At 44.2% G+C, this 11,855-nt stretch overlaps 1 protein-coding gene across 10 annotated transcripts in view; it reads right to left on the bottom strand.

The window, feature by feature from the left end:
- Positions 1–1,913: 1,913 nt before the first annotated feature.
- The window catches only part of LOC112223466 (1-phosphatidylinositol 4,5-bisphosphate phosphodiesterase epsilon-1), an 80,927-nt gene continuing 70,985 nt past the window's right edge, over positions 1,914–11,855 (bottom strand). For 9 of the 10 annotated variants that reach the window (XM_042305474.1, XM_042305475.1, XM_042305477.1 and 6 more), the window contains 9 exons: positions 10,945–11,108; positions 9,692–9,953; positions 9,389–9,507; positions 9,084–9,212; positions 8,799–8,996; positions 8,389–8,559; positions 7,943–8,155; positions 5,953–6,061; positions 1,914–5,254 (listed from right to left, as the gene is read on the bottom strand). In XM_042305474.1, coding sequence (XP_042161408.1) covers positions 5,106–5,254; positions 5,953–6,061; positions 7,943–8,155; positions 8,389–8,559; positions 8,799–8,996; positions 9,084–9,212; positions 9,389–9,507; positions 9,692–9,953; positions 10,945–11,108 — 1,514 coding nt within the window. In that variant the 3' untranslated portion in view covers positions 1,914–5,105. Of the gene's footprint in view, positions 5,255–5,852; positions 6,062–7,942; positions 8,156–8,388; positions 8,560–8,798; positions 8,997–9,083; positions 9,213–9,388; positions 9,508–9,691; positions 9,954–10,944; positions 11,109–11,855 lie in introns of all 10 variants that reach the window. The other variant, XM_042305479.1, reaches the window with a different exon arrangement.

Raw genomic sequence — 11,855 nt, 5'->3', positions numbered from 1 at the left:
AAATAAATGCCTCGCCTGGTTTACCAACTACTTCTCAGATAAGAGGTCAGTGTGTCAAATCGGAGGGCCTGTTGTCCGGACCTCTGGCACTCTATGGGGGTGCCACAGGGTTCAATTCTTGGGCCGACTCTTTTCTCTGTATACATCAATGATGTCGCTCTCGCTGCTGGTGATGCTCTGATCCACCTCTACGCAGATAACACCTTTCTGTATACATCTGGCCCTTCTTTGGACACTGTTAACACACCTCCAGATGAGCTTCACTGTCATACAAACCTTCTTCCGTGGACTCCAACTGCTTTTAAATGCTAGGAAAACTAAATGCGTGCTCTTCAACCGATTGTTACCCGCATCCGCCCGCCCGACTAGCATCACTAGGTGTCTGGTTAGACTGTAAACTCTCCTTCCAGACTCACATTAAGCATCTCCAATCCAAAATTAAATCTAGAATTGGCTTCCTATTTCGCAAACAAAGCCTCCTTCAATCATGCTGCCAAACATACCCTCGTAAAACTGACTATCCTACGGATCCTTGACTTCGGCGATGTCATTTACAAAATAGCCTCCAACACTCTACTCAGCAAACTGGATGTAGTCTATCACAGTGCCATCCGTTTTGTTACCAAAGCCCCATATACTACCCACCACTGCGACCTGTATGCTCTCGTTGGCTGGCCCTTGCTACATATTTCTCGCCAAATCCACAGGCTTCAGGTCATCTATAAGTCTTTGCTAGGTAAAGCCCGGCCTTATCTCAGATCACTGGTCACCATAGCAACACCCACCCGTAGCACACGCACCAGCAGGTATATTTCACTGATCATCCGGCAGGGTAGCCTAGTGGTTAGAGTGGTAGACTAGCAACCAGAAGGTTGCAAGTTCAAACCCCCGAGCTGACAAGGTACAAATCTGTCATTCTGCCCCTGAACAGGCAGTTAACCCACTGTTCCTAGGCCGTCATTGAAAATAAGAATTTGTTCTTAACTGACTTGCCTAGTTAAATAAAGGTAAAATAAAATAGAAAAAATCTCCAAGGCCGCCTTTCCTTCCAGTTTTCTGCTGCCAATGACTGGAAGGAATTGCAAAAATGACTGAAGCTGGAGTCTTATATCTCCCTCTCTATATTTAAGCATCAGCTGTCAGAGCAGCTTACCGATCACTGTACCTGTAGCACACCCAATAACCTCATCCCCATATTGTTATTTATCCTCTTGCTCTTTTGCACCCCAGTATCTCTACTTGCACATCATCATCAGCACATCTATCACTCCAGTGTTAATGCTAAATTGTAATTATTTCGCCTCCACGGCCTATTTATTGCCTTACCTCCCTACTATTCTACATTTGCACCCACTGTACATAGATTTTTCTATTGTGTTATTGACTGTACTTTTTTTTATGTGTAACTCGTGTTTTTGTTGCACTGCTTTGTTTTATCTTGGCCAGGTCGCAGTTGTGAATGAGAACTTGTTCTCAACTGGCATACCTGGTTAAATAAAGGTGAAAAAAAAATATATATATTCCACAATGTTATTAGGCCCCACTTAAAGGAATACTCCACCCAAAAACTGTTTCGTTAGTCCATTGTTGATATAGTCCCAAAATCTTTTGCTTTAGTCAGCGATCATATTTTCAAGATATGTAACTTTCAAAATGCAGAAATCATCCCGGTATGATGCAGGAATTTCCTTTAAGTGAGTTGTCTTTGTCTCCTACCTCTGCATTGTCTGTCCCAGGATTATTTCACGATAGGCAAAGCCGATTGATCGTGTTCTCTCAACGGAGGAAGAGGATCCTACGTCGATGAATTTCAGCACATAACACTTCACACCCAACCGGACCCCCCCCCACCCCCTTCTTTTGCCTGTATTTGATTTAAATGGCCTGTAAAATAACAATCAACCGTGTACTGGTTTCTGTTTGACATTGCTTTTTAATCATTCTCTTTGCTGATGTTCAGACACTTTTGACACCTGAGAAAAACATTTGATACAGTTAAGTGTCGAAGAACATCAAAGTAATGTTGCGTTAAACCACCTGCCCCATTGATGACTCATTTCCCTACAGTCCTGTACACCCCTTTTATAAACCTCAATCTCAGAGTAATGTATTCACAGAAAGAAAGTTGCACACTAATTATGCACCCAAACATTTCATGGTTATACAGTGCCTTCAGAATGTATTCATAGCTTGTATTCATAGCTTGACTCAAAACATTTAAGCTTTTCATTTGTACAAATGTTGAAGAAAAAAAAAACATTCCACTTTGACATTATGGGGGTATTGTGTGTAGCCAGTGACAAAATAATCAATCAATTATAAATTCAGGCTGTAACCAAATGTAAACGTCAAGGTGTGAATACTTTGACAGCACTGTAGGTTGCTATACCCACTAAAATGTTTGGGAGCATAGTGTAAAACTTTATTTTTTATAGTTTACTCTCCAATAATCAGCACCTCTACAAAACATTTCTGGGGTGTGCGTCAGTTTATGCCTTTTACTAAACCAAGTCATCCAAACATGAAATATGACTAATGATTTTTATTGTGGTCATAATATAGAACAATTATTAGTCCAAGTAATTAAGACAGTAGTCCCCCGACGGTCACGTCACATCACAGTGAACATGTTACTATGACATTCATCATGGGGGTGAGACTCCAAGAGCTAAAAACATAAATGTGGAGATGTTAAGTCGCTGAAATTAAATTTACCGTAACGGTATGCGCTTGACACAACTTGACAAACGTTAAATGTTCAGCACTGACGCTAATAAACATTACATGAAAAGCATACGATGCCAGTGTGCAGCAGAATAACTAATACTAGCTATATATTAAAGCCTCCATGTTAAAAGTACATATTTCAATTACAAATATAAAGTTAGTCACAGCAGTGAAAGCATTTTTCCTCCACACCTTCAAATAAATTAAGACAATTCAAAATATTTTTTCTACTTGCAGGAAAAACTCGATAAGAGCTTTGTACACAAAGTAATAAAGGAAAGAACCAACCAGGGCTACACAATCAAATAAATATAACATACAAAACATCTCGACAACAATAGTCATGTTATATTTACAACTCAGGTCTAAAAGGTTAAGAGAAAGAAATTTGACCCCTTCAAAAAGCAAACAGGGAAGAGATGGTAGTTTGCTATTACATTGTCAGCCAAATGTCATCGGCATTACAATCCTCATAAGGTAAAATTACTGTTTGGATTTGATTACTCAAAACTAAATGAAGAGCCAGAGGCCATAGTCAACCAAGTCAAATTAAAACATATTTTTTCAAAATAAAAGGGGTGACAAAACATACCAAAAGAAAAACCTTGGTAAAAAAATGATAGTTATAATGCAGTCTGTTGATACTTTTTCCATAATATTGTCATGATGGAAAGTTGTAGTTGATTGGTTGCTAATTTGTTGATATTGGACATTTAAGTACTGTAGCATCTACAGATCTCATACAGCAGCTGCATAAAAGCCCATCATTTTGTCTGCTGTGAGATTGTATGGACCCAGGGGAGAGGCTGAAATATGTATCTAGATCTGTAATGCCCTGAGGAAGTGGACATCTGGGCAGTACCAATGATCAGACAAGATACACACACAAAGTACAACATAAAGAATGAATTAGAAAATGCCAAAGCTTCATAGTTTAAAACATGTACTAAGTTGGAAAAACTACAGACAATGACTTTGTTATACATGTCTCTCACACAGTGATCCACAGTCCAAACCAAGGAGGGAAACAACATTAAACAAAGTTTCTGACAACTGATTGAAATGGACATCGGTTAAAACACTTGAGGATTCTAGTCAATCCGTATCGCGGAAGATCAGCGTGACTGAAATTTAAAAGGCCATGTTCACGTGTCAGCGAAAGGACGTTTCAATTTCGATCTCGCAATCTAACGCTTCAGCAATCCAGATCGACCAGAGCCATTAGTAGACTACGGTTTACTGCTTTAACCAATTTCATCAGCAAACAATTCAAACAAATGTTACTAGATAATGCTGAGGGTCTGCAATCAATATGCCAATCAATAAATTGGGAACAATATCAGAAAACTCTTAAAACCCTGTACTGACCTTGTTATGCTGGTTATGTGTGCTCCAATAGAAAGAAATCAATAACATTACATTAAAACTACACTTGAGATTTTTAGGTTTTAACGAAAATAAGTATATCTGGGGATTCGAAAACCTCTCTTTGCGTTTGACATTGAAGAAGTGATGGTGGTTCTCAACTTTGACCTGATGAAAAGTTTGAATTTGAAGCCAAAATCATATTGAGGTGGAAACCCATTCAAGGTGACCTCACAACTTCATATCAAACAATGATTCACCCTCAAAGTAGAGAGAGCAAGTACTGAGCGTAACAGCAGAACAACAACTACGTGCAAAACACTGAACATCTTCAAATACACAACTATGTGTTTGAAATTACAGTACTGTGAAAACTGGGTCACAAAGGGAATCATACAACAAGCCAGCTTGTTGGCCACATTCACAATGCCCTCATTCTTAGCAGGAGAAAGGCTGCGAGCCGCAGTTATAGCTGCCTCCCGCACCACAACTACATACGCTGCCTGGATTCAATGCAGCCATTCAACACCAGCCTACATACAGTAAGGGCATGACTCAGCTGTGGGTATTCATTCTCAAAGAAACCAGGCTGAACCGGGTTAGGCTGGCTGCTACATCCAGTATCTGTCTCCTCAACATTGCTACCTCATCCCTGGGCGTCACTTCAAGGGTGTATTCATTGGGCACCAAACGGAAGAAAACTAAAACACAGAGGGACTACCTAAACTTGTCCAGTAAGAAACATTTGTTTAATTTTCCGTTGCAAAATGCTCCGCTACAGCGTACCCTAATGAATATGACCCAGGTAGAGGGGGGACGGCTAACGACCCTGTAGATGACGAGGTCTTCCTTCACTCAGAACCGTCATCCTGGAGCCGCCATTCCAAATCAACCAGCCAGTCTGGGTGGGACTTTCTGGGGGAAGCTCTTCACTCATGGGAGGGAGTAACTCGACTCATCATGGTGTGTTCAGGAACACAGGTGCTCTCTAGGGTGGTGGAGGGGACCTAGCTTCATTTGTGGATCTTCCAGTTCCTCAGCAGAGGGAGGGACCAAGTAGAAGGGGTCACATAGCCGGTGTGGGCCCCGCCCCCCAGGAGGAGCCTCTCTGCCTCAGCCCGGCCCTCCATCACCCAGGCCTCGAGTCCTGCAGAGAGAGACCCTGCGAAGGGAGAGACGGAAGTCAGGGGTTAGAGAGAAGACATGGACAACAGGACGACACAGACATACACTCTGTGTATAGTAGAGAAGACTTCAGATGCATGATGCAATACGCAATTGCCCATGTCATTGTCCACACAAACATACTGTGTATCTGTAGATGTCATACTACAGTATAATGTAATAACACACAAACAGTATTGAAATAAAGCACATTGTAGCCAAGATGCAAAACACTACAGAGAGAAATAGATTATTTAGACATGTTATGGAGTGCTGCTGGTGTTATTTAATTCCGGTTTAGAATATTACACTCACACTTAACCACACCTCATATCTATAAACCCGTTGGCACTCCACAGCCTGGTTAAACACAGCAACCCAACAGCCGTAAATCACACCCTTACTGGTCCCTGGGTGACACGTTTATGCTAATTTGTGGGGTGATAAAGTATGTCATTAAATATATGGTGTTGTGTAAACAAAGGAAGATGTCAGAAGTTAAGGAATTGAAGAAAGAAAACTGACTATGGAAGACACGAAGAAGAAGGACAAGCCCTAGCTGTAAAGACAACAGGAAACTGTAGGGACTTCCGTACCTTCTGGGGACTCTATGCACACACTGCTGACCGAACGTCTCTCACTCACGGGTCTCAGTCAGAGGCACATTGCATGCTGCCCTGCAGTTCTCATCCTTACTGTGACTGCTCTCCTGGGCGGCTGGAGCCGGGATGCTCCGGCTGCGACACGTCAGCTTCTTCAGCTCGCTGGCAAACGAGATGCCCTTCCTCTTGTCCTCACGGGCCATCTGAGTACACACACACACACACCAACAGTCAGTGTTATACCTGATAAGAGCGAGAAAGATTATTGCTGCTCATATGAACTTGAGCCGATGCGTGGGTCTCTCAAACATGGGCATAATTGTATCATTTACACAAACGTTTGAGTTATTACATGCTTATTTTTCAAGTTCAGATTCAGCTCTTTTTATTTTTAGAAGTCATTTCTCTACAATTAGTAGAGATATACACTAATACATACAGTGCCTTGCGAAAGTATTCGGCCCCCTTGAACTTTGCGACCTTTTGCCACATTTCAGGCTTCAAACAAAGATATAAAACTGTATTTTTTGTGAAGAATCAACAACAAGTGGGACACAATCATGAAATGGAACGACATTTATTGGATATTTCAAACTTTTTAACAAATCAAAAACTGAAAAATTGGGCGTGCAAAATTATTCAGCCCCTTTACTTTCAGTGCAGCAAACTCTCTCCAGAAGTTCAGTGAGGATCTCTGAATGATCCAATGTTGACCTAAATGACTAATGATGATAAATACAATCCACCTGTGTGTAATCAAGTCTCCGTATAAATGCACCTGCACTGTGATAGTTTCAGAGGTCCGTTAAAAGCGCAGAGAGCATCATGAAGAACAAGGAACACACCAGGCAGGTCCAAGATACTGTTGTGAAGAAGTTTAAAGCCGGATTTGGATACAAAAAGATTTCCCAAGCTTTAAACATCCCAAGGAGCACTGTGCAAGCGATAATGTTGAAATGGAAGGAGTATCAGACCACTGCAAATCTACCAAGACCTGGCCGTCCCTCTAAACTTTCAGCTCATACAAGGAGAAGACTGATCAGAGATGCAGCCAAGAGGCCCATGATCACTCTGGATGAACTGCAGAGATCTACAGCTGAGGTGGGTGACTCTGTCCATAGGACAACAATCAGTCTTATATTGCACAAATCTGGCCTTTATGGAAGAGTGGCAAGAAGAAATCCATTTCTTAAAGATATCCATAAAAAGTGTTGTTTAAAGTTTGCCACAAGCCACCTGGGAGACACACCAAACATGTGGAAGAAGGTGCTCTGGTCAGATGAAACCAAAATTGAACTTTTTGGCAACAATGCAAAACGTTATGTTTGGCGTAAAAGCAACACAGCTCATCACCCTGAACACACCATCCCCACTGTCAAACATGGGGGTGGCAGCATCATGGTTTGGGCCTGCTTTTCTTCAGCAGGGACAGCGAAGATGGTTAAAATTGATGGGAAGATGGATGGAGCCAAATACAGGACCATTCTGGAGGAAAACCTGATGGAGTCTGCAAAAGACCTGAGACTGGGACGGAGATTTGTCTTCCAACAAGACAATGATCCAAAACATAAAGCAAAATCTACAATGGAATGGTTCAAAAATAAACATATCCAGGTGTTAGAATGGCCAAGTCAAAGTCCAGACCTGAATCCAATCGAGAATCTGTGGAAAGAACTGAAAACTGCTGTTCACAAATGCTCTCCATCCAACCTCACTGAGCTCGAGCTGTTTTGCAAGGAGGTATGGGAAAAAATGTCAGTCTCTCGATGTGCAAAACTGATAGAGACATACCCCAAGCGACTTACAGCTGTAATCGCAGCAAAAGGTGGCGCTACAAAGTATTAACTTAAGGGGGCTGAATAATTTTGCACACCCAATTTTTCATGAATAAATGTCGTTCCACTTCATGATTGTGTCCCACTTGTTGTTGATTCTTCACAAAAAAATACAGTTTTATATCTTTATGTTTGAAGCCTGAAATGTGGCAAAAGGTCGCAAAGTTCAAGGGGGCCGAATACTTTCGCAAGGCACTGTATATACACACACACTGGCACAGTTCATTCCTTCCCTCCAAACCTGTGTACCTGTTCTTTGAGCTTGAGGATGAACTTCCCTGCGCCCCTCCAGCGGCCCTGGACCTGGTACACACACTCCTGGTCCAGGAGGACCCTCTGGAAGGGCTTAGCTTGAGAAGACTTCTTACTGCTGGCCTCCTTCGACACCTCCTCCACCAACACATAGTCACTGGGGTTAGTGTTACTCAGAATGCTCAGGGAGTACTTGGCTTTGCTCAGCGTCTGTAAACGAGACCCGAGGAAAGATATATTTCTTTATCAACGACCATGTCCTTTCAGTCCAAAGCCATTTCAAAATCAGCTGTCAACAGGTCATTCATTCATGTGTATCTGTAGGTTTAACTTGTTCTGAATCGCATACACCGGTTTAGTGCATGAATTGATGTCAGAAAATATGCATATAAAAGCCAGTCTCCTGTGATTCTTGTTTTTAATGTGCAGCGCCACATCATCACCTGCTGGATGATGTCCTGCGCCGTGCTGTATCGAGGGGCTCTGATGACTGTGTGAGGTTGTTCTGGGGACACGTCGTGCACCTGGACGAAGAAGGTGTCGTCCTCCCCTGCTACCACCCTCTCCACGCCCTCCTCCACTTTCTCCACCACTCTGTTATTATAGTTCAGGTTCTGCCAACACAGCATTTCATTATTCTAATTGTTTCGTTATTGAGACTTTCCCATGTATGAAAGTAAAGTGGTGTGTAATTCAGAACATGTCCACAAGAGGGGGGCCTTAGAACATGAAGAAATCCATAACAATTCTATAGAACAAAAAAATACACGATTTGTTTGAAAATGAATGGGCTTGACCTATTTCTCATATAAATATCTTGACTCTAGAACAGTGTTGATTAAAAAAGTCACACCTCTTCCTTGGTTTTAAGGTAGATTCTGCCCACATATCCCTCTTCAGGCTGCCAGCTGTTGACCACCCTGACGATCTCCTCCTCGGAGGCTAGGGGGCGCTGCTGAGGACACCGCTTACTGTCACTGCGCTCCTTCACCAGAGGCACCTTCTCCTCACACAGGAAGTACTCACCGGCACCTTCTGTGGACGTCGGTAACTAAAGTTGGGAGAGGGGAAATCCATGAGCCACTTTGGCAGGTGTGTGGGCGTGCGTCAGTCTGTGGGTGGGCGGGCTGGGACTGACCGTATCCAGTAGCTGTCTGACGGTGGTCTGCTGCTTCACAGACACTACAGTGAAAGGCTCTGGACCTGGGACACCATGGACTGTCACCTGGTGCTGCTGGGCTGACCTCCGCTCCTCAGAACTGAACAGCTGCCAGGGATACAGTGACCCGTACAGATAGATACGACAGAGTATTTTACACAGTCCTCACATGCACTTTAAGGTTGCTAGCTAATTAGCTCATCGGATGCTGTTTGACGAGCTCCAAAAAAAATCTAAGTAATCCCTAGATGTTCCTTCCCTAGTGGGGTGTGAGCGTGTGTTACCATGGCAGCAGGCAGGGCTGTGCCGGTGGGGCTCTCCTCTACTCTGCGGCTGTAGACGAACAGACTGGACACCTCCAGGGGCTCGTTGTGCTGTGTCCTCAGCTGAATGTGTCTGTAACCTGGAACAACACACAACCAACCACAGACATTAACAACAGGGAGTAGAAGTGTATTAACCTGGCCACATGTCATGCTATAGCTGCTAGCCAACTCTGTACATAGTGTGTTGCAACATTGCACGTTGATAAATACAGTAGCGTGTTGCTACATAGCGTGTGGACACGCCCCCTCTCTCTTCCTCACCTGGTTTGAAGGCCCGTAGAGGCAGCGTCCTTTGAGCGGTGGTCTGGGAGCTGTTATTCTCAACCACAGCGATGCGCAGGAAGCAGGCGTCCTCAAAGTGCACGTGGAACAGGAAGTGCTCTGACCACATGGGGTTGAGCGTGTTGCGGTGGATGGGCTTGGTGCGGAAGTGGCAGCAGTCCACGGGCATGCCCAGCACGTCCACCTCCACACAGGGGCTGCCCGCGCTGTTGGCAGGGCACACATTCTGCCCCGACACAATCTGACAGAGAGGGGGAGGACATCTTTACTTCATGTCAAAAGCACTTTAATACAGATACATGACTTATTCACTTAGTACTTTATAATACTTCTGTCAGCCGAGTGGTTAAGCGCGTTGAGCCAGTATCCGAAAGGTCGCTGGTTTGAATCCCTGAGCTGACTAGGTGAAAAATCTGTCGATGTGTCCAAACTGCACCTGTTAGTCACTCCGGAGGAGAAATTAAACATCTCTTTGTTTAGACATAACTAGTCTTTTACCCCACACTATTGCAAAATATTTATTGCGTAGCGTCCCTGTCTGTCAACTAGACAAATCAGATTTATGATGCAAATAGCTCTAATAAACCATCAAAGCCATGCTGAAGAGCCGATGGGAGTGCTTTGGGTAAGTGTGTGTTAATACCCAGAAGGGTAGTTAGTGGGAGAAACTAGTACATAGGTCATATTGAAGTGCGTTTGGCTACATTCTAGTTTTTGTTGGGTTGAGTATCGGGGTATCCCTAGAGGGGGAGAGATTGTGTGTGTACTCCCAGAGCACTGTGTGTGTGTGTGTGTGTGTGTGTGTGTGTGTGTGTGTGTGTGTGTGTGTGTGTGTGTGTGTGTGTGTGTGTGTGTGTGTGTGTGTGCGCACATGCGTCCATGTACAGTCCCATCCATATATCCACATCCAGTCAATTCCTATTGGACAAACTATAATCTAAAACACAACCAAAACAAACTGAACATTGATCTTAACACTAAACCTTTGACTACTTAATGCCCTATAAGTGAATTTGTTCAAATACTTGAGTTCTTCAAATGGGGGGAAAAGATACATAAGTGCTTTCATTCTTAAACGGTAAAACAGAGATGTATGAAAATACCCTCTAATAAAAGGTGACATTCCGTACTGTCGCCTCATATGAAACATTTGAACTCAAATCCAACACGCTGGAGTATAAAAAACTCTGTTTGCAGTCCAAAAACATAGAGAGGTGTGCGTGAGTGCTCACCGTCAGAGAATAGAGTGTTGGGCTCATGCTCTCCACATCTCTCTCCAGGGGGCAGAGTTGCTGGTAGAGGGGACAGCAGCGATCCCACAACACTGGAGGTTTCAGAACGTAACCACAATGCCCATTTGCTTCAAACAGAGCTGTGTTCAACTGCATGGGCAGGTCTAGAGAGAGAGAGAGAAGAGAGCGAGCAGAGAAGAGAGCGAGCAGATAGCAAGCAGAGAAGAGAGCGAGCAGAGAAGAGAGCGAGCAGAGAAGAGAGCGAGCAGAGAAGAGAGCGAGCAGAGAAGAGAGCGAGCAGAGAAGAGAACGAGCAGAGAAGAGAGCGAGCAGAGAAGAGAGCGAGCAGAGAAGAGAGCGAGCAGAGAAGAGAGCGAGCAGCAGAGAAGAGAGCGAGCAGAGAAGAGAGCGAGCAGAGAAGAGAGCGAGCAGAGAAGAGAGCAAGCAGAGAAGAGAGCGAGCAGCAGAAGAGAGCGAGCAGAGAAGAGAGCAAGCAGAGAAGAGAGCGAGCAGAGAGCAAGCAGAGAAGAGAGCGAGCAGAGAAGAGAGCGAGCAGAGAAGAGAGCGAGCAGAGAGCAAGCAGAGAAGAGAGCGAGCAGAGAAGAGAGCGAGCAGAGAAGAGAGCGAGCAGAGAGCAAGCAGAGAAGAGAGCGAGCAGAGAAGAGAGCGAGCAGAGAGCAAGCAGAGAAGAGAGCGAGCAGAGAAAGAGAGCGAGCAGAGAGCAAGCAGAGAAGAGAGCGAGCAGAGAAGAGAGCGAGCAGAGAGCAAGCAGAGAAGAGAGCAAGCAGAGAAGAGAGCGAGCAGAGAAGAGAGCGAGCAGAGAAGAGAGCGAGCAGAGAAGAGAGCGAGCAGAGAAGAGAGCGAGCAGAGAAGAGAGCGAGCAGAGAAGAGAGAGCGAGTAGAGCAGAGAG

Source organism: Oncorhynchus tshawytscha, linkage group LG24 (genome assembly GCF_018296145.1).
Source record: "Oncorhynchus tshawytscha isolate Ot180627B linkage group LG24, Otsh_v2.0, whole genome shotgun sequence".
NCBI lineage: Eukaryota > Metazoa > Chordata > Actinopteri > Salmoniformes > Salmonidae > Oncorhynchus > Oncorhynchus tshawytscha.
Note: the sequence above shows the minus strand (reverse complement) of the source record. Positions and strands in the feature narration are given on the sequence as shown.